The sequence below is a fragment of the Tupaia chinensis genome, unplaced genomic scaffold (genome assembly GCF_000334495.1).
Source record: "Tupaia chinensis unplaced genomic scaffold, TupChi_1.0 Scaffold148904_1, whole genome shotgun sequence".
In the NCBI taxonomy this organism is placed as follows: Eukaryota; Metazoa; Chordata; class Mammalia; order Scandentia; family Tupaiidae; genus Tupaia; species Tupaia belangeri.
This window is the reverse complement of record NW_006208752.1, coordinates 1,036,029-1,059,605: the sequence shown is the minus strand read 5'-3', so window position 1 is coordinate 1,059,605 and position 23,577 is coordinate 1,036,029. Positions and strand designations below refer to the sequence as shown.

Below are 23,577 nucleotides of genomic sequence, written 5' to 3'. Positions count from 1 at the left end.
CAGCCAATCACAGCAGCTAAATTTCAGTCAATCACAAGCATTCCGCCTTGTGAACTGTGCTAACACAAACAAACTTCAGAATGTAACTAATCCAAATTGTTTTTCTACCTCATTCCTTCACTTTCATTTTTTTACATCACTTTCCCTTTCCAGAACTTAAAATACAGAGTGACCACGAGGTTACCTGGAGTTGCTCAGCAGTCAGTCCAGGAAAATGCCCAATCTGAATCAGATTAAGATTTGTTCACTTAGGGGCCAGCAGAGGGCACAGCAGTTATGAGACTAGACCCCCACATGGCTGACTGCAGTTTGAGTCCAGGACCCAGTGGCTTAAAAATAATGCTGGGCATGTGTGCATGTCGGCCCAAGATGCCAGAAGGAGAATGGAGAAGGGATTGCAGCATGGCTATTCCTCCTGGGGGTTGATTTATTATTTTTCCTCTCGTCCTTCTCACTGTCTCTGTCTCTTTCTATCTCTCTCCAGTGAGAAGTTTTGTGAAGGCAAAATCTTCTTAAAATTTTTTTAAAAATAAAATAAAAATTTATTCAATTAAATTTCACTAAATTCTTCATAATAAATCAATTCCTTCTATTAATCAGCCGTAACGTATAGACAATGAGAAAAACTTCTTGATAATTAATGTTCTTGGCACCTTTGCCAACATTTGCAAGGTGGACTTGGAACACAAGAGGAGGAACAAAGAGGGCTCTATATTTTCATTTAACAGCTGATTTAGGATCCACGTTCTAATGCTAGACCTTCAATGGGTACTCCATATTTGATGAATAGTTGTTTGGGGACTGGCCGCTCACAGACAGGTAACACCTTGTCATTGTAACCTACCTCCTTAGCCATGTCTGTGTACTTCTGCTTTTCCTTTGGGTCGAGAACAGCCCACCAATCAGCTAATATCTTGGTAGCACCTCGGTTGTCAAGCCTGGGGTGTTCTTGACGTACAAGGGAGCGATGGCGTTTGCAAAATAGAAGAAATGCATTCATTGGTCTCCGAGCTCGCTGTTCTGGTGATTCATCATCTTCAGTCTCACCAACATCTTGCTCTAGGCCATCGGCCCCAAGAAGTTGAACCTTCGACCAATCAAAACAAAAGCCAGATATTTAACACATCTGAGACAATTTAGCAATTAGTATTGGTTTAGTACAATGTATTTTTTTCTTAGATCCATTGAAACAACTTACAAATTGAAAAAAAAAGATATTTTAAAATCATCAACCACTACTAGTGGTTGGTAACTAACTCATGATGTATCTTTCTGCTTGGTTTCTATGGCAACATATGCATGTCTCTATTACAGCATATATTACATTGTGTTATAACTGCTTCCATCTTCTTCTCTTTCACTAAACAGTGAGCTCTTTGAGGACAAAAGCCTTCTTATTTACCTTTACACTACAGCACCTAGTTCAATGTCTGGTATAGCATTAATACTTGAGCAATTGTTCAGGAAGTGGATAAACCCATTCAGTGCTAAGGACCTCAAGATTAACAATAACATCCACACAAACTACACAAATATTAGTTCCTTCTCCCCTTTGAGAAGTGCTTGTCTATATTTAATAATATGGCAATGTTTAACATGAAAAAGCAGGTAATAAAAAGCTAATTTAGACTATTCAAAATTTTTATGCATAAGTGGGACCTCCTACAGTAAAAAAAGTCAGAACAGACATTTAAAATGACTATATGAAAGAACTACACAGTAAATCTTTACATTTATAACTATGAAGATCTCTTGTCAAATGAAACATTTTGGTACCAGGAATAAACTCCCCTAGGCTTATACCTTCAAAATTAGTTTTGAGTCCTTCCCTGTCCTGAGCACTTCAATCACTGTTCAGTCTTCAAGCACTTCTATGAAAATCAGAATCTATCTATTCCATCTTTGTAATTCTCATCGCCATTGCCCCAGTACCACTTCGGCCTGTGATCTAGGCTTCCTGCCTTTTTGTTGTTGTTGTTCTTTTGTTGGTGAGTACACACATCAGAGAGACATTAGGGGAAGAAGAGACAATGAGGACAAGAAAGTAAGCCCTAGGTTGTGGTCATACTGCAATCCCTTCTCCTCCACATCTCTCCTTTCAGGATTTTGGGCACTCTATGGCAACATATGCATGTCTCTATTACAGCATATATTACATTGTGTTATAACTGCTTCCATCTTCTTCTCTTTCACTAAACAGTGAGCTCTTTGAGGACAAAAGCCTTCTTATTTACCTTTACACTACAGCACCTAGTTCAATGTCTGGTATAGCATTAATACTTGAGCAATTGTTCAGGAAGTGGATAAACCCATTCAGTGCTAAGGACCTCAAGATTAACAATAACATCCACACAAACTACACAAATATTAGTTCCTTCTCCCCTTTGAGAAGTGCTTGTCTATATTTAATAATATGGCAATGTTTAACATGAAAAAGCAGGTAATAAAAAGCTAATTTAGACTATTCAAAATTTTTATGCATAAGTGGGACCTCCTACAGTAAAAAAAGTCAGAACAGACATTTAAAATGACTATATGAAAGAACTACACAGTAAATCTTTACATTTATAACTATGAAGATCTCTTGTCAAATGAAACATTTTGGTACCAGGAATAAACTCCCCTAGGCTTATACCTTCAAAATTAGTTTTGAGTCCTTCCCTGTCCTGAGCACTTCAATCACTGTTCAGTCTTCAAGCACTTCTATGAAAATCAGAATCTATCTATTCCATCTTTGTAATTCTCATCGCCATTGCCCCAGTACCACTTCGGCCTGTGATCTAGGCTTCCTGCCTTTTTGTTGTTGTTGTTCTTTTGTTGGTGAGTACACACATCAGAGAGACATTAGGGGAAGAAGAGACAATGAGGACAAGAAAGTAAGCCCTAGGTTGTGGTCATACTGCAATCCCTTCTCCTCCACATCTCTCCTTTCAGGATTTTGGGCACACATGCACATGTGCCCAGTGTGTTTTTCCAGTCACTAGGTCCAGACTTAAACTACAGGGTTGGCCACGTAGGAGTCAGTTGCCTTGACCACCAGGCCACAGGCTTGGCTAGGCTTCCTGCTTTTAATTTCCTCTACAAAACTTCCAGTATATAGAGCCTGATTGCTTAAAGCTTTTGTTGTTGTTGTTGTTGTTGTTGTTGTTGTTTTTGAAGAGATTTTTGCTACAGGGCACGTGCGTTTGCCAGAAAGACAGAGGTAAAGAGAGACAGAAAGTGAGAAATCACCCCCCTCTCAGTGGGGATGGCCATGCTGCAATACTTTCTCCTCCATTCTCCTCTTGGGATCTTGGGAATGCACGCACACATGCCCGGCGTGAGTTTAAGCCACCGGGTCTGGGACTCGAACCGCAGTCGACTACATGGGAGTCCAACCACATAGCCATTATGCCAACTGCTGGTCCCGCTTAAAATTCTTAATTCAATGTCTGATCATAGAAACTCTGAACACATTAGGGTCATAAAATATCTTGTAAGGCTAAAATACAGGTGGACTTTTAAAAATTCATAGAAAATGAAATTGAAGTACTAGATTATTTAGGTGCAAACAAATTTTGAAACGTATTTGCAGTTTTTTTCATGACATATACTTCTGGTGAATTTTTGAAGACCCTTGCAGGATTCCATGATGTTTCTTGGAAACAATGCAACCGTAAGTGTAAGTCCGGGATACTTATTACTAAGAACATTTCTTTAATTTCTTGTTTCATAGTTAAGATCAGAAGGATTCATGTAGTCGATAGTCTACATTATGCAACAGAGCAGTAGTTGTTAAATTTGAATGTGCTTTGGAATCCCTGGAGGTCTTATTAAAACAGATTGCTAGGCCCCATTCCCAGAGTTTCTAATTCTGTGGGTCTGGAGTGAGTTCTGAGAATTTGTATTTCTAACAAATTCCCAGGTGATGGTCTGAGGATCATACTTTGAAAACCACAACTATAAGGCAAATAGGTTCTTTTATACATTGTTTATTGGGCAAATGTCACAGGAAGACACTCTAAGAAAAATCACATGCTTAATCCAATTTGGTATTTTTTAAAAGTCTATTATTGCAAACGCAATTAACTAGCCAACAACTATCTATTAGGTTGTCAGAAAAGTCATGATGCATTTTTGCATAGGAAAAAAACATGTCATGACTTTCCCGACAACCCACTACATACACAAAAAGGACAGAAAATCTTGAAGTTATAGCTATAAATATGGAGAATGAAAGCTACAGATTTATCTTCTATGTAATGTACATAATCATCAACAATAATTCTTGAGGAATATTTATTTAGCATTCTGCAACTAAAAAGGCAAGAAAAAATTAGGAATAAAAAATAAATTATAATACATTTTTAATATTTTATATTTTTCTCATCAGAAATAACTTGATTCTGGTACTAAATTTAAAAAGAAGTTAAAAGCTGGAAAAAAGAGCTCATTGTTTTGGGAGGGGAAAAAGACATATATACCAAAAACATGTGCCGACTACAACAAGGATCAGTAAGGATCAGTAAGGTAATGGAGCACTCGTGGGTGGAAGCACAGGAAATCTTCCTTGGGGCAAGCGAGTGGCATGGTGGTTGAGGCGCTGAACTCCCACATGGCTGACCACGATTCGAGTCCCGGACCCAGCAGCTTGAGACTGACACAGGGTACACATGTGCATGTGTGCCCAGGATCCTGAGAGTAGAACAGAGACAGGATTGCAGCTTGGCCATCCCTGCCAGGGGTGGGTGGTAGATTTCTCACTTTCCCTCTCATAGTCTCTCTCTGGTAAGCACACATGCCCTATGGCAAAAACCTTTAAAACAACAACAAAAATGAAAGAAAGACAGTCTTCCTTATAAAGCTATTGCCTGAGGTCCAATAGGTGGCATGGTAATTAAGGTACTAGATGCCCACATGGGTTATCACATTTGAGTCCTGAACCTGGTGACTTGAAAATCATGCCAGGTACATTCACATGCTTTCCCAAAATTCCAAAAGGAGAATAGTATTGTGTGGCCATACCCTCGGGGGGCGGGGGGAGTGATTTCTCACTTTCTCTCCTTCTCTCCTGTGAGGGCATGTTCTCTATAGAAAAAAAAAAAAAACGTTTAAAAAAAAAAAGGTATTGTCTGAGCAAAAGTTTTTAAGATGAATGTGTCAAATGGCCATTAGGAATATATGGGACTAAACAGGGATTAAGGCTTGATAGTGTATTTGAATATCGGTTTGTAATTCAACAGCACTGGTATAAAAAAGAGGACAACAGGATTCTGGGAAATAAGGCTGTAGAAGAATGTATAAGCTACTTCATGAATAATTTCTTCTGCCATGTTAAGCAGCATGCATTTAATCTTGTATATCAGTAGCCTCAAATTGTACAGACAAATGAAAAACATTTGGTTTAAGGGGCAGCTGGTAACATCGCAGTGACTCAGGGCTCTGTGATGCGGTGCCTGCATGGCCAGGCCACAGGTTCTGTCCTGAGGCCTTCCTTACACACTGGAATGCACTCTTGCCCATGATCCTGGCTGGCTGAGACTGCGAGTACATCTTGGCAAGAAGGCCAGGTTGGCGATGTGTGTGTGTGTGTCTCATGAAAGAAATAAACTTAAAAAATAACATTTGTCTTGACAATGAGTGTCCAAATTTTATTTTTTCAAGAATAACATCAAAAAAAGTATTTTTTTTTAGTTTTCACTATAGGACATGTGTGCTCACTGGACAGAAACTGAAAGAAAGAAAGAGAGAGAGAGAAAGAGAGAGAGAAATCACCCACCAGGGGGAATGATCACACTACAATCCCTTCTCCATTCTCCTCTTGGAAATTTTGGGCACACATGCACAGGTACCCAATATGTTTTTCAAACTGCCGGGTCCAGGACTTGAATCATGAGGCAGGCTATGTGGGATCCAGCTGCCTTAACCTCCAAGTCATCTGTCACATCCCAACCCCCAAATTTCTTAACTATAATCTAATGTTATAACTATTTCATTAAATTAATTAACCTAAAATCAAATAAGTAAATACATGGATAAATAATGAGATAAAGATGAAAATCTCTCTTTCTGGATTCTTCTTTCACCAAGAGCCCATTATAAGAAATCAACACTTGCAGCTACAGAAAGCAGGGGAAAAGACATTGTTTGCTTTGTACTTTAAAGAGGTAACTCCCATCAACAATATAGAACATAGATTAAATAGTAAAACTAGAAGCAACCCAAACTAGGGAACCCAGACCAAAGTTTATTCCAGCTGTCCAGGGAAAAAAGGTGTTAGGCTAAAATCCAGGCAGCAGTGATAGGAATGTAGAAATAAAAACAGAGATAATATTTATATAGAACCCAGATTGGCTAGTATCTAATTGGATTAAGACTGAAAATGAAAAGGTACTCTGGTTTCAACGGTAAAGTTTTTTTTTTGAGAGATTTTTGCTATAGGGCACGTGCGCTCGCCAGACAGACAGAGAAACAGAGAGATAGAAAGCGAGAAACCACCCCCCAGGGGTGATGGTCACGCAGCTATCCCTTCTCCTCCATTCTCCTCTCGGGATCTTGGGCACGCAAGCACACGTGCCTGGCGTGAGTTTTAAGCCACTGGGTCCGGGACGCGAACCGCGGTCAACTATGTGGGAGTCCAGCGACATAGCCATTACGCTAACTGCTGGTTCCCAATGGTAAAGTTTTTTCAAAGCACAAGAGAAAATAGATCAGGGTTGGGAGGCAGAATCCAAAGTGGCTATGAGGAGTGCTCCAGGGGTACTCAAATCTATGGGTACTGTCAGCTTTGAGATACCAGTATAAAGAAGACAGTGGGACCAGCAGATAGTGTAATGGTTGCGTCGCTGGACTCCCAACAGCTGACTGTGGTTTAAGTCCCGACTTAGTGGCTTGAAACTCGCCAGGTGTGTAGGCATATGTGCCCAAAATCCTGAGAGGAGAAAACAGCGTAGCCCATGCCCCTGGGGGTGATTTCTCACTTTCTGTTTCTCTCTGGTGAGCATGCACGCCTACAGCAAAAATCTCTCTTTAAAAAAAAAAAAAAGGAAAGAAAAAGAAAACAACAAACAAAGAAGATAGATAGTAAGATTAAAGGAATAGATGGGGTCACTGAGTGCGGAGTAAAAAGAGAAGAGGATTCAATGACTTTAATCCTCCATTGGGTACACGTTAACTGGGCACCTGCCTTGGGCCAGGCACTCTTTTAGTTGCTGCCGATACAGCCACGGTCACACAGTGCCATGGGCACAAAGTCCCTGCCCTTGTGAAGCAGAATAGTGGCATGACCAGCCTTATGCTTTCTACTGAAAGGACCCCTCTCTCACTGTTTTGTTGAGAATAAACTGTGAAAGTAAGAACAGAGGGGGAGTGGCTCGGAGGAAGCTGGTCGTATGGAACTGTGAAGAAGGGTGCAGACTGAAACGTATTCTGAAGGGATAGCTGAGAGCATTGCTGATGGATGGATGTGAGGCTTGAGCAAAATAAAGCGAGCTTTTAACCTGACAAACTATAGAGTATTGAAGCTGCCATTTACTGTGAAAGGGAAGATGCAGGAAGGATTTGGAGGAAAAAAGCAAAAGCTTATGCGTGAATGCATTCAAACTGAGATTCCTAGTTGAATCTAATAGATTTATCAAATAAACGGACATGAGCCCAGAGTTCAAGAGGAAAGTCAGTAATACAAGCAGAAATTAAGATTAGAGGTCCAGAGGACATCAATATTTGAGGGAAGAACATTGGAGAGGCACCCACAGAAAGAGATGAATGACTAAAGCACCATGGGCAAGGGGGAGCAGGCACTGAGGGACTGCCATCACGGAAGCAGAACATGGCTTCGAGGATCAGTGACCAACAGGGACAAATGTGTCAAAGAATCAAATGAAGTATATACCTGGCAGTCTCCTCTAACAGGAGAAATGAAATTATTTCTCTAAAGTGGGACGGGAGGAGGAAACGCTGAGTCAGGAGAAAGCATAAGTGCATAGGTGTATAAAGAAAGCTGGTGGCCACTTCTGGTGGCCTGTATTTTCCTGCAAAGAACAGGTCACAGAGGGTATTCTCAATGTCTAAGAAACTGGCAAGATATTTATAATTCTTGCTGAGATGAGTGAAAGAAAAAGTCAGCCAAAGCTAAGAGAAAAGGGCTGATTGGATACTGAAGATCTTTTATGTTTAAAAAATTTGCAACAACACAAATATGTACTCATTTACTCTTCCGTTCAGTATTCTATTCAATACCTTCCATTTGCCATACTCCAGTCTCTGTTCTAGAGAAACAGGAAAGGACAAGAAAGCCCATGTCCTGCTCTTACCAGGCTTCTGTTCTGCTCTGGGAAGGCAGACGTAAACAAGAATTCTGCCAGGGAACTAGCAGTTAGTGTAATGGCTATGTCGCTGGATTCCCACGTAGTCAACCGCGGTCCACGTCTGGGATCTGGTGGCTAAGAACTCAGGCGAGGTGCATGTGCGCAAGATCCCGAGAGGAGAATGGAGGAGAAGGGATTGCAGCGTGACCAACCCCCCTGGGGGGTGATTTCTCGCTTTCTGTCTCTCTGTCTCTCTCTGTCTGGCGAGCACACACGCCCTATAGCGAAAAACCTCTCAAAAAAAAAAAAAAATTCTGCCAGACATGGGGCATATAGCAGGAATTGCTGAGAAGGAAATCCTCTGACTTAGAATGAGTTGGGTGGGAGAAAACTTGGAGATGATTAGGTCCCATCTCTCTGGGGAGGCAGTCCTTGTACTGAGACCCAAATGATGGTGAGGAGAAGTCAATATGCAAACCCTGGAAGAGTAATTATTTTCACAAGTCACCTGCATGATCATGTGACTCTTTAAGTAAGAGCCAGTCGCTCAGGTGTGAGGCCAGAGAACAGGAGTTCAAGAGTGACCACAGAGTGACCAAAGAGACTCGATGGGACAAGTGCTACCAGTTGCTATAGGCCACAGAAATGAAGACAAAGAGAACCATGCTGGAGTGCTTATAGTGGCAGAGATAGACTGCCAAAGAAAGAGAGGCCAGAGGAGCAAGGGGGTGGGTGTGAAGTGAGCACATCAAGTTCTATAAATTCTCCCTTCTCGATGCACTTGAGTATTACCTGTAAATCATTAGTTAACTGATAGAATACTTAAGAATCTATTTCAATCTAAACTATTAGGAGGCTCAGATATCTTAAGAGCAATAAATAAATGGACTGAAAATGTGAATAAAGTAATTAAATCAGATTCAAGTCATATAAAATGTTATTTGATTTTTTTGAAGTTTATTTATTCCCTGACAGACAGCAAGGGAGAGAGCATCCCCATTAGAGTCGTGATGTCAAGATCCACTCTCGACTTCAGCCAGCCCTGGATCATGGGCATGCTCACGTGCCCAGAGTACTTGGGGAGGTTTCAGCACACAAATGGGCAACCCTTCCATGTAGGTCTGCCTCACAGAGCATCGTGTCTTACCTCTATACCCCCAGACTTCTAGAGACATGTATTTCATACCACACACGTTCACTGTAGTTTCTAGAATATTGTGAGTACACAAATTAACTTGAAACTTCCACAGTAAAATGAAGGATTTACCTTATCAATATCTTCCTCTTCGTCTTCCTCTTCCTCCCCCTCTGAAAAGTCAAGAAGTTTCTTGGCTAGCAATGGATGCCACTGAAGACACTTTCGTTTTGGTCGTTTTCCAGCCCCTTCTCCTTCTACTGAATGATCTTTATTTCTGTTACTGCCTTTCATTACTGTGACCTGTAGTAAAAACAGAAAGAGGACGAAATTGAACAATTTCCATTTTATCTACAAATAAAACTTGGCACAGTCAACCCAATTTCTCTCGGAGAGACACCAAGAGAAATCAAAGTAAATTTGATTAAAATTAGTTTATTTAGTTCCCTTTGCTTTAATTGGATTATAGTTTTAATGACTAAACTATCTACCAGCTCAGGCATTTGCTGGATTCAGTGAGAATCCTAAGTAGATAATCAAACATTCATTTTACTGAGTTAAATTGAGCTAATATAATTTGCCTTTTATGAAATCTACTTCCTTCCACTATGTAACTTCAGAACTTAAAACCCAAATAAGCTTGAGTATGATTATCAGCTACCTTCCTTGTTCATATTTACTCAGGATAATATTTCTCAGTTCCCCCCCCCTCAAAGAACAGGGAAGATGCCTCCCAAGGGAACAGAGGTCCTCCAGGGACAGTCCTCCAGAGACGGTCCTCCAGGCCCTTACTTCAATGGCTTTTATTTCACACTAACAACTTACAGGAATCTTACATTCTATGCAATGATAAATCTGTGCCTGTGATATTGTAATATGAGTAACATAAACGAATAAAATGCTGTGAATCTGAAATAAGATCGTTTCATAAGATGACACACATTTTCCAGAAACTGCTTCCAAAGATGCAGCACATGAGCACACTGTAGCTGTGTTCACTTAGCAGGATAACAACCTTCTGAGCCCATGTGACAAAACAAAGTAAAAACACCTTCTAGTCTCTCCACTACCACACACACACAGCAACGTGGTGAAAAAAAAAAAAAAAAAGTTTTGATCCAGGGTTTTGGGCTTCTGTGTTTTGTTTTCTTAAATGGGTGACTGGCTTAAATAGCACAGAAATAGTCAAGTTATAAATATGAAAGAAAAAATTTTAGGTGCCCCAAACCTTAAACTATTTTTCAATGACTTAAGGAAACATTCCCAATGATTAAGCCAACACGTTTTCACATTATACAGGTGACAGCATAGGATGACGTTTGCCCATTCTATCAGGCCCAGCTCCACAATCCACAGGTTAACTACACAGCAGTTTCTTACACATTTTCTCATAACTTTCATTCTGATCTGTTATTTTTCATTCTTCATTCATTTCTCTTTTCTTAAATTATTTTTATTTAATTTTATTTATTCATTCATTTATTTTAATTTGATCAGAGAGAGGGGGATAGATAGAGAGAAGAAAGTAAGCCATCAGGTCCGGGACTCGAACTGTGGTCGGCCATGTGGGAGTGTCCAGCACTTTAACCACCACACCACCTGCTGGTCCCCATCATTCTTCATTCATTTCAAGTAATGTTACTGTACAAATTACTTCTTACACATAGTCATGAAAAATTTCAAATAATATATTTAAATGTCATTAATTTAAACTGCTCATGAATGCTAACAATTACGGATATAAAAGCAATTCCTAAAATAATTGGCTAGCGGCCTTTTGCTTGGTGTATGTCTGCATTGGTCCAGTGCCTGCAAAATATTACCATTAACTTTTTTGTTTTTTTAAACTTGTCAGAGGGCACAGGTGCTTCCCAGAGAGAGACAGAAAGAGACAGAGATAGATAGAGAATGCACACCCCCCTGGAGAATGATCATACTGCAATCCCTTTTCTCACTCCTTTTGAGAGTGTGAGCATGCTTGCACAAGTGCCTGGCTTGTTTTTAAAGCTGCTGGTCCAGGACTCGAACCATGCTGTAATCTAAACCATCTTAACCACCACAATATGGACTGGCCCATATACCATTACATTTTTAACACCATATTAAAACTGGAAGTGGCGGGACAAGCAGTTAGCGTAATGGCTATGTCACTGGACTCCCATTTAGTCGACTACGGTTCACATCCCAGACCCAGTGGCTTAAAATTCACGCCGGGCGTGTGTGCGTGCATGCTCAAGATCCTGAGAGGAGAACAGAGGAGAAAGGATTGTGGCGTGGCCATCCTCCCTGGGGGGTGATTTCTCACTTTCTGTCTCTCTGTCTCGCCAGCGCATGCGCCCTATAGCAAAAACCTCTCCAGAAAAAAAAAAAAAAATGAAGTGGCATTCATGAACAGGTAGCATCAAGATTCATTCAGTTCTCAAGCCTCTGAAACAATCTAACATAGGCAGATGTATCCATCTTCCTGAATCGTTTCTGGATATGGGGTCATGTTAGGTCTTTCTCACTTCAAAAACAAAAACTATTTACTAATGTTTTCTCCTAGAACTTTCTAGGCTTCACCTTAAATATTTTAAGATTTGATTGATCTGAAATTTCTTTTAATGAAAGGAATGAAGTACAGTTCTAGTTTAGTTCTTTTTTCCTATAGCTAGCCAGCTGTGGCAACATAATTTATTAAACAATCCAGCTTTCTGCCAGTTTTTTGGAATACCACTTTTACCCTACACTAAATTACCATTTGAATATTTCTGGATTCTGTTCTCTGAATAATCATCACCCACAGACCAGCCCTGTAGCATAGCATATAGACATTGTACAGAGGAAGCCAGAAGCCACATGGCCTACTGAGGTTTGAATCCCTCCTCCTGACCCCCAGGCTTGTAAAATATGCCAGGTGCATATACACTCCTACTGGGGAACCTGATGGAATGGAGAAACGGAGTGAAAAAGACTGTAGTGTGACCAGGTCCCACTGGGCAACTGCTTTCTTTGTCTCTTCTCCTTCTGTCTCCAATGTATAGCACATATGCACTCTGGCAAAAAATAAATTAAAAAGCAAACAAAAATCCTCCCTGTAATTATTTGCCTTGCCTTTGACCAATATAAATGTCTTTAAGGAATACGTCATTCCACACTTTAGTTATATGCACATGCAATAAACATAGTCCTTTCAAACTTCTAAGTTGCATCTATCATGCTTTCTTGCCCAAGTCAACACACCTTGATCATTATCATTTTTAATTACCATGTAATATTCCAATATATGAATACATCATAATTTACTCAATCAGTCCACTAGTGGTATTGTGCTACAATAAAAATTTAGTTAAATAAAACTATTTTTTAAATCTTCATTTTGATTAAAAAAACCCTCATTAATTTATTAAAAAGCTATATTCAGCTCACCCTGTCAAAAAAAAAAAAAAGAGGAGCAAAGAAAAATATTTTCCTGTGGCTTTCTTCATAAAAAATTTCTGCTGAATATCTGAACCAATTACATGACTCATATGGCTGCCTAGAGTACAAGAAGTTATTGAAAACTCTAAATGGAATTAGGTATCTGGAGTGCTCTTAATACAGGAACAAAGATTTCTTGTGAATTGTTAGCCCATTTAACAATTTCCATTTTATCTACAAATGAAGCTTGGCACAGGCAACCTAATTTCCAAAAATACCAACACAGAGAAGAGGAAATAGTTATTTTTGTGGCTTATTAATCACTTCAGGAAGACCTGCTTGAAGAGTAATTAAATTCGTATTGAGGGCCCAATATTTTATGAGATAACATATTTTTAAAAAGTAAAAGAAATAAATGGGAAAGTATTTGTCAGGCAGCATTTATCAACTAGAGGATAAAGTGACTGCTAGTGCCTAGGGAAAAATATATCTTCTGCCCCAAGAATTCTGAACCAAATTGTGCTACTTAATTGTGTGTGAGTGTGTGTGACTGTATGCCTCTGTGAAAATAGGTATAATTTCAATATTCAAAGAGAAAATGAAATATTAAGGATGAAATTAATGTGGCTTTTGAGTTTAAAATAGTTACACTCATCCCTTCTAATTCTTTCTGTATAGACCACATGGCACTCTGAATTCACACTAAACTCAAGTGTCTTTTCTGATACTTGAGAAGTTAATCTCTCCTTACTCAGAAATACACTAGAAAAACTTTGTATTGCTAATGACACAACATTTTCCTTTGAATTACATTGGGTCTATTCTACTTTCACAGTTTGGCCTTTTATTTGACAGTTCAAGACAACTATCTTTATATACTCTGGAAGTATCCTGGCACCCCAAAACATCCAGATCAGTTAATTAGGAGGGTTGTCACAAATTCTGAACTATGGGAACAACTCATTATTTTTATACATTAGAATGGCTCCAAAATTAAATACCATCTCTTTCATTTCCCTAAGTTCAGATATTCTTTCCTAAGTAGGAAAAGGAAGCTGAAAATTGTGTGTAACATGACTCTGATAAGCAGACCAGAATAACACCTGGTAATGTGAGAGGCGCTGGCCACCTGGGCTGTGGGAGAAATAAGACCGGCATCCCCTAGCGCAGTGCCTGCAACAGAACAGGTACATGTTTAGCACAGACAAAAGAGCACACCTGTGAATTGGAGATGAAAGTGTAAATGACTTAATGACCATGAAATAATTCAAGCTATAAACTGGACAATTTAATAATCTGTAGTCATCTGATCTTTTTTTTTTTTTAACAATTGGATCTATTTTCAAATGTGTTGGGTTATCAGAAAGGTCATGATGCATTTTTGCATAGAAAAAGGTAAGAAAACATACCATAACTTTTCAGACAATCCAACAGAAAGAGGCGAAACAGTGAAGGAAAAATGATGTCCCTGGTTACCATATGGAAGTAGTGAGAAAGTAAGAGTGAATTAGAGTGAATCTAACTTTGTGTTATGGGGTTTTAAGAGTTTAAGACTGGGAACAGAGATGAAAAAACGTGGGACGGCAAAGAAAACATAATTTTGAAACAACATAATTGCTCACCTTACTTCGACAATAAGGAGACAGAAAAATTATTTTGGATAGTAACAGAAGACTAATCTTGTAATTATTTTGCTACTAAAACTCCCACATGTTTAAAGTTTGGCTACTTGTTCTCAAACAAGAGCAAATTAAACCAACAGTCTATATGCAACAAATTAAGCAAATGGTGGACTTTATTCAAAAGGGGTCATCATTCTTGTGTTCTGCCCTGCTACTTTAGAATAATTGAAATCACATTATTTAACTATCAATGAACTCTGAACCTAAATCAGTATCATCAAATTATGCTGTTGAGATTGTCAAATAATTATATGAAGGTTCCTATCCAAAATACTGAATATTCATTTCTCCCTTAAGAAAAAAGCAACTCATGTGTGCCCTTTTCAGTGCAAGGATGACTGGCCTTAAAAAGATAATTCACTGTACTCAATTCAATGTAAATCTACTTGATGAATTAGGAAAAAAATTTAACTATATATATTCTTCAAATGTATGATGGCTTTTATTGACATCAAACTCCATGAGATATTTTAAGAAGAAAGATCACAGAAAATAAAAAGACAAAACAAACATTGCCTTTAATACAAGGAAAAGAATGGACACTGGAGCACGACAGACCTCCTTTAGAATCCTACCTCTACCACTAATTGTTGGAAAGTTAGTAATCTCACTGATCTGTCCTCATTTTAAAACTGAACAATAGCTAGACTGAGAGAACACATAAGTAATATCCAACATGTGCTTCAGAGGTTCTCATTCAATGTTAGTGTATCTGCCCCCGCCTTTACACGCTTCAGAGGGAGCACAAGCAGCATCTGCTCATTTAAGCACAACCCAAGACAGGGTTCAAGGGAGGGCACAGATGTCTCCCACACAGACGTCTCCCACCTAACAGTGGTCCATATGCTTCCCAGATATTATCTGCAGCTTCAGACACTGAAAAAGAAAGATGGCGTTTCCTTCCCTTTGTCTAAGTGATATACAGTCAGTAACAGCACACTGGCACAATCATAAATTTTGTGCCTATGATCCTCTCCATCTTTCTAACAAGTCTTGTCTTACATCTTAGGCAATCAGTACACTTCAGTCTTTAACAATTAGCGGGAATCTAACTTTGTGGTATGGGGTATTTTAGAGTTTAAGGTGTTTCCTCAATGTCCAGTGAATTCCATTCCAATCAGTCATGGAAATTCAGACCCAGTGAAACAAGAGAACATAAAGGAGGCCCATAAAGTATCATTGTTAAAGCACCACACACTCTAGCCACAAAAAAAGGCCTCTTCCGGGTCTAGCTAATATTGCAAAGCTTTGCACTTTCTGCAGACTCTACAGAAGAGACAAGAAGAGCAGCTGAGAAAACCGTGACCAAGTGGTAGCTCTATTAATTTCACACAAAGTGGGCCAACCTGCTTTCAATCTATTAAAGGAGTCCCACTATCACGGGAGCCATCAAACATTTAAACTTGGAAGACTTGCTCCTTCTCACTCTAAAATTCTATTTTCTATGAAAGTCCTTCTCATCCTCCAAGGCCCAGGTCAACTATCTCTTTCTCACTAAGTCTTCTATGAAAGATCTAAGTCAAAATTCATCACTTTTAGCTTTAAGCTTTGGTTGACCTTGACCCTGTTAGCTCAAGCACTTAGCATAGTGTTTTACTAACCATCTCCACACCCCCTATATTGGTTTGGCCTTCTAGAAGGTAGCTGCCAGGGTTTCCCTTTCTGTCCCAATGCCTCATCCTGAGCCTGACACACAGCAATTCTTGGAAAAGGTATTTATTGGCTTATAATTTTTTTTTTAAGGGGGAGAGGTTTTTTCGCTATAGGGCACATGCTCTCGCCAGACAGACAGAGAGACAGAAAGTGAGAAATCACCCCCCAGGGGGGATGGCCATGCCGCAATCCCTTCTCCTCCATTCTCCTCTCGGGATCTTGGGCACGCACGCACATGCGCCCGGCGTGAGTTTTAGGCCACCGGGTTCAGGACACAAACGGCAGTCGACTACGTGGGAGTCCAGCGACACAGCCATTATGCTAACTGCTGGTTCCCAGCTTATAATTTATCTTACACATAACCACATATAGCTTCCCAGAATAAAATGCTCCTAATAATTTTAAAAACACTAGTACATAACTAACGTTCTGTTATATATTTGCTACATACTTGATATTCATTTTCTGACTGAATGCTCCCAGGAACCCTCTGAGGCACTACTAACATGACTAAGCATCCCAGCTCAAGAAACTTTAGGTTAAGTAACTTGTCTAGGGTCACAGAGCTAGTAAGTGCAGGACCTAGGACAGAAAACAGAAAGCCTTAGCTCAAGAACCCAAATGCGGGATTAGCAGTTAGCGTAATAGACTCCCATGTAGTTGACTGCGGTTCGAGTCCCAGACCTGGTGGCTTAAACTCACGCTGGGCGTGTGTGTATGTGTGCCCAAGATCCCGAGAGGAGAATGGAGGAGAAGGGATTGTGGTGTGGCCATCCCCCCGGGGGGTGATTTCTGTCTCTCTGTCTCTCTCTGTCTTTCTGGCAAGTGCACGCGCCCTATAGCAAAAACTTCTTCCAAAAAAAAAAAAAAAAGAACCCAAATGTGAACCTAGGAAAAGAAGCTCGAATAAAAAGCCTTTCAATCTGTCAACTCTGAGCAATTCCCATGGCAGAAATAGCTTATGGACCATGGAAATACCAAAAGGGAACACTGGGTCTAATGAGGGAACACTTTCTGAGATTCACAACGGAAAAGCAAGGACAGGTCTCTAATGATGCCAAGTGACAATTAAATTAAATTAACTCTAAAACACTTTAAATATAAAAGCCATACATGTGCTAATCGTTACTATTTATTATCATTATAATGACAATTCTAAAATGTAGCAGATTAAATGAAAATATCTCATTCAATAAAGTAATACTCGCTTTTAGAAGCAATTCAGTCACTATTCATGCAAAGAGTAGCTCTTCAGGTGGAAACTTTAACTTTGTCAAGGTGTTAGGATATGCTCTTCATGAATACTAATAAGGTAGCCACTAGTCAAAGGAGGGCTCAATTGTACTTGTCCCACTGCCCTTACCTCACGAAGGAATATGTGTTTTTAAGACCCCTTAATTTCTGGACTCCATGACACTTAGGCTTGGGACAGCTTAACATGAAATATGCTACTCTTAAATTATAGATAGAGGCGGGAACCAGCAGTTAGCGTAATGGCTATGTCGCTGGACTACCACGTGGTCGACCGCGGTTCGTGTCCCGGACCCGGTGGCTTAAAACTCATGCCGGGCGCGTGTGCGTGCGTGCCCAAGATCCCGAGAGGAGAATGGAGGAGAAGGGATTGCGGCGTGACCATCCCCCCTGGGGGGTGATTTCTCGCTTTCTGTCTCTATGTCTCTCTCTGTCTGTCTGGCGAGCGCACGCGCCCTACAGTGAAAATCTCTCAAAAAAAAAAAAAAAAAAGAAAAAAGAAAAAAATTATAGATAGAGGCAACAGCTACCCTGAAAGAGATAAAGCATGAAAAGAGATGGTTTAAAGAAGAAAAACTACTTAGAGAATTTTGTAGCAGGCTATAACATCCTGCTCACTATACTCCCAAAAATGCAACCTCTGTTTTCCCATAATTGTATGGAGACATTTACGTTCTTAATTATAAAGTTGCCAAATTAGTATTCTTCCACAAGACTAGCCAAAAAAAAATTTAAAAAACCTGCCTCTTTCAGTTTATAAAATAAAAAAGGTTTTATCATATGCATTTATTACATGGTTAGAACATAATTATCACATTGACAAGTTCAAACACAGAAAGATAAATTCATGGGAGTTTCTTCCTCCTTCAACATGGTTGACTGCATTTACTGATCGCACGTTGGCTACACACTGTGGGAATTAAGTGTCCAGTCTCACCTCCCACTCACCTCACTTCCCACCTCTACTCTCCTGCAGGGCTGGGGCCTGCCCCGTTCTCTACGCCTGTCACATGTACCTGCACTGTCCTTTCAGAGCTCTCCCAGGCCTGCACACTGCCACCCCTACTCTTACCTTCTATCGAAGCCCTCTCTCAATTCCCATTCTAAAAGCTGCATGTGCCCCAGCTTATGTCTCTTTCCTTCCCGAGCACATTTTCTAACCTCCTACAGCACTTGGAGGCTGTGCCATATTTTATTTTCTTCGTGGGATACATGGGGGAAGGGCACCACTGAAAGAGCCACCACTGCCAGAATTGCCCCAGCCTGCCAGGTAGTCAGGATTGCAGGTGTGTCCCGTGTGTTCAGGTTGACCCAGGACTCAAATCCAGAGCATTCCCACACCATTCTAGCATTGCATGGGGGTGTCATACTACCTGTGCCACCACTACTGAGCCTGTGTCAGACTTTTTGGTATTTGATTATATGACAAATATAATTCATTCTCCTGTGCAATGTATATGCAATGATTGCACGTGAATTCTCTCACAGACTGCTGATGGGAATGAACATACCAGATGCATTTTTTGGATCTGTCAGAGCAAAGATTTCCATGCTAGATAGGGAGTACTCAGTGAATATGTGGAGAACTGAACATATAAACAATATTTCTCTGCTTTCTTACTGTTTTCTTTATGTAGTTTTCCTAGAAGACAAGAGAGACAATCAGAACTGAAAAGAAAATCTGTGGAAAAGGCAAATAAGTCAGAAAGGGTTGCTCAGACAGAGACGGGAGAGAAAAAAAGACAAGCAAATTGACAAGGCAGTGTAATACATACAATAAAATCAAAGTCACTTCCAAATAGCTATCAATAATAATATAAAAAGAAATGCTCCAGGAGCTTTATTCTCTTCTCTGGTTATTTGCTTTCATTGTTCTCTTAAAATACAGCATCACAGTAAGTTCAGCTCACTGGCTCTTTTCCTTTCATAATTGGTGAACTAAGAAACCCCAACTGTAAACCCATCCAACCATTTTCTACCCCTGGTCAATCCCCAGATTTCTGGCTGTACCGTAATCTACTCCGAAAGTTTCTAATCAGGTTGATTTTCGATGCTTACTGGCAATCCTTTTTTATTCCCCCTACTCAGTTACAAATCCAATCCCACAGTGCCCATTACACATGCTTAGTTTCTCCTCACTCTTCCTGATGATGGTGAGTGAAGATAATGGCTGGGATGACAGCTAGACCTGTCTAATGCTTCCTGGGTGCCAGAAGCTAAGACCTTCCATGTATAAACTCTGACCTCACAATAGGCCTAACATGTAAGGACTACTATTATAACCCTTTATTACAGATGAGCAAACTGAGCACAGAAAACATGTGTTTTGCCTGAGGTGAGAAATGAACAAAAGCTTTTTTAATATGCATTTGCCACATGAAGAAGTAATTATTACACTGGCAAGAAGTGGAAGCATTAGAAGACAACTTTGTGAAGTCTCTTTATTTATTGTTATTGCAATTGAGTATGCATTTATTGATCACCAGGTAAACTATGAATCATGGTAATAAATTATATAATGTCCAAGCTAGCAAGTGGTATAGTGGTTAAAGTGCTGGACTTCCATATGGCCGACTATGGTTTGAGTCCTGGACCTGGAGGCTTGAAACTCATGCTGTGTGTGTATGTGCATGAGCCCAAGATCCCAAAAGAAGAATGTAGGAGAAGGGATATAGCATGGCCATCCCCTCAGGGGGGTGACTTCTCACTTTCTCTTTCTGTCTCTGTCTCTCCTGTGAACACATGCACCCTATAGCAAAAAAAAAAAAAAGGAATAACCCATCCCCCCCCCCAAAAAAAATTATATAATGTCCAAGGTCACATTACTAGCATACAGTTGGTGGAGCCAGTATTTGAACTAGGAGGGCTACCTTCAGAGTCTGAACATTTTACAAAATTGCTTCCTAATAACAGCAAACTTTACTGAATAATTGCTACATACAAAGCATATCTACAAATTAACTTCTTAAAAGAATTAATTAATTAATTTACTTATTTATTTTTTAATTTGACCAGAAAGGGACAGACTGAGAAAGAGAGAGAGGGAGAGAGAGAGAGGAGGGGGGTAGTGAGAAAGTAAGCTGCCACATCTGGGACTTAAACCACAGTTGGCCATGCTGGAGTCCAGCACCCTTAACCACCACACCACCTGCCGGTTCCCTTATTGTTGATGTTATTAAATTTGCTGTAGGGCACGTGTGCTCACCAGAGAGAGACAGAGAGAGGGAAAGTGAGAAAGCAAGCTGCTAGGTCTGGGACTTGAACTGTGGCCGGTCATGTAGAAGTCCAGCACCCCAACTACCATGCCAACTGCCAGCTCCATGAGTTAATTTCTTTAATCCTAATACAGCCCTTGGAGAAACGCAAAAATTAATTTTAAACATGAAGCAAATGAGAATGGCAAAGCCTAAGCACCAGGCCTAAGACCACTCTGCCAGCTCCTGAGGGGGTCAGGATTCAAACCAAGGTCTTCTGTCCCGAGATCCAAGGTTCCAGTCACTGTACCATACTGTCCTTCTCATCACAATTTTAGTCATTCTAAGAAAATGTCCTTGCCTCCTAGATAACAAAGTGTTAACTCTCCCAAATTCCTGCCTTGCCTACCTATTTCAAAACTTATTTCTTTTGTCTTCTCTCAAAGGCAGGGATTCAAGGTCAACTCCTTTCCTCAATCCCACTCTGTGCTTTCAGTCTTCTTTCCTGCTACCATGATGTCGGCAGTTCCTTCCACATGAACACCTTCTCCTTCAGTCTATACACAATCTCAAGTCCAATGCTGTCTCGGAATTCTCATCTTCCTTCAGTTCAGCCTCTTTTTGGGGCAAACTGGCTTCAGGCCATTGGGCCTCAGAGCTAACACCCACAAAGTGTTCTGTCTGGTAATACCATTTGTTCATAGCCTCCAACCTTGTTCTTCACTAAGTGACTAGGCTCATAATCTTCTTGGTTCTAACTCTCAGGATTAATTTCCTAGAAAGCACTCCCAACTGTTCCAACCTGGGCACCGTTTCCGGCTCACGATGATTCACATATCTTTCCTTTCTAGCCTCTTTGAGAAAATACCTTGTGTGAGCCAGGCCTCTGCCTCTGCCATATCTCAGGAGAGCTATGCCACAGCCTGGTAAACAGGAACTAGATTTTCCTTCCCTTCACATAAACATCCGGAAAGCATCTATATACAGGAAAGATATATATAGATCTCTTTCCTACTTTCTCTCCATAAACTCAAATCACTGTAGTTGGCTGCTGGCCCCAACATCTAATCCTCACCACGATCTGTTCCTTCTTCCTCTTACATATGGCCCACTCGTCTCCAACCTCACTTTGCTGCCTAAGCTGTCTGGTCTTCTTTCTGTCACAGTGCTGACTTCAAATCTCCATGCTACAGAAATCTGCTCATGCCCATCTCCTGCATGGAAAGTCTTGATGGGTCCTCAATGCACCAAAGAAAAGTGCTAACTCCTTCATTCAAATAATGCAGAGTCCTCTCGACCTTGTCGCTGTGCACAGTGACATTTCTCTGCACCATTCTCAGTCTTGAAGCTCTGCTCACCCTGAGCTGCATGTCACTGATGTGAGCTTGCCAAGCACGTGGCCTGCTAGCGTGTTCAGTGTGGTTATCTGCCAACAGAACTCTCATCCCTGCTTCAGGGCTTAGTTCTCGCCTCAGCTGAGCCTCTGTCAGTCCTTCCTAATCTGAGAGATACTTGTTATTTATTTCCACAGCACCCTACACTTAACACACCATGCTATAATGGTCTGTTTCTTCTTTATATCACAGGCCTATGTGACAGAACAAGGCTGGGTCATGTTAATCATGGTACCTATGGGCCTAACACAGAGTCAGCACACCGCAGGGAAACATCTTTTAAATGAATGAGTCCCTGGCCATTCCCGGCAATCTATTCCTAGCACCCGAATTCCTTCTCCAATCCATCCTCACCATACCTTGCTGTGATGTACCCTCCCCCAATTTCAGAAATTCCTAGCATCCAAATGGCATACCCAAACTATGAACTTAAAATATCTAGTGATTTTTACCTATTTCAAAATAGTTTTTATGGGGCCATGGTGGCTGGAGCACTGGACTCACATATAGTCGACTGTGGTTTAGGTCCTGGACCTAACGGCTTGCGTCAGCACTTTCTCTCTCCCTAGTGAATGCACATGCCCTATGGGAAATTGAATAATAATAATAATAGTAATAAATATAATTAAATAATTCTTAAAAAACAAAATAGTTTTTATGCAGCAGATGTGATGAAAGAACAACCCTCATGCATAATTCTAACCTAAGAGAATTACCCTCTCCCTTTTCTCCTGCACCCATTAATGAACATTGATTATTTACTCTTCTGTGTTCTAGTTTACATATGCTGTCTTTTAAATTTTAAGAGTAATCCTGTGTTTTTTAAAAAAGCAGATACATTAAATTTCATCAAAAATAGTCAAAGTTTAAAATGATCATTTTTCTTTTATATGACATAGTTGTAGTTTTTAAAGTTAAGAGAAATCGAGATCCTCCTTTGCCTAATCATCTCCAGTCATAACTAAAATAACAGGAGCAGGGCCAGCCAGTGGCAGAGTAGCTGGAGCAGTTGGATCCTACATGGCTGACTGCATGGTTCCAAACCCATCCCTGGCAGCTAGAGAAACATGCTGGGCACATGTTATACATGCTCAAAAACCCCAGGAGGAGAACGGAGTAGAAGAGACTGTAGTATGGCCATCCCCCCGGGCAGTGCTTTCTCACTTTCCCTCTCTCTCTTCCTCTCTCTCTCTGATGAGTGTAGGAACCCAACAGCAAAACAACAACAAACAAAAAACTAAAACAACAATAAAATGCCTCCAAAACAATGATAAAGAATCGATGTTGTAATATTATTCGTTGGAATCTTTTTCCTAAGTTAATTGTCTTTACTCTAAAAGATGGCAAATAATTTAAATGGCAGTCATATTTAGTTCATTTTATAAAGCAAAATTTCTCAGTCTTAACAGTTGCAAAACAAAAATATTTTTTCTGGAAGTACGAAAGAACTGCTCTTTCTCCTTTTTTAGGGCACAATGTGTATTGAAGCAGCTCATCCTAGCTTGTGAAAGGCCTACCTGCTTTACACTTGGGCACGGTGGAAGTGAGTTAACTCCTCACTTGCTAAATTATAAATTACATGAA

At 40.2% G+C, this 23,577-nt stretch overlaps 1 protein-coding gene across 5 annotated transcripts in view; it reads right to left on the bottom strand.

Moving 5' to 3' along the window:
• Positions 1-23,577, bottom strand: part of BBX (BBX high mobility group box domain containing) — a 319,247-nt gene that overhangs the window by 102,440 nt on the left and 193,230 nt on the right. For 3 of the 5 annotated variants that reach the window (XM_014585118.2, XM_006170761.3, XM_006170762.3), the window contains 2 exons: positions 9,553-9,723; positions 845-1,087 (listed from right to left, as the gene is read on the bottom strand). In XM_014585118.2, coding sequence (XP_014440604.1) covers positions 845-1,087; positions 9,553-9,714 — 405 coding nt within the window. In that variant the 5' untranslated portion in view covers positions 9,715-9,723. Of the gene's footprint in view, positions 1-844; positions 1,088-9,552; positions 9,724-18,916; positions 19,050-23,577 lie in introns of those variants that run through there. The other 2 variants (XM_006170760.3, XM_006170763.3) reach the window with 1 other exon arrangement.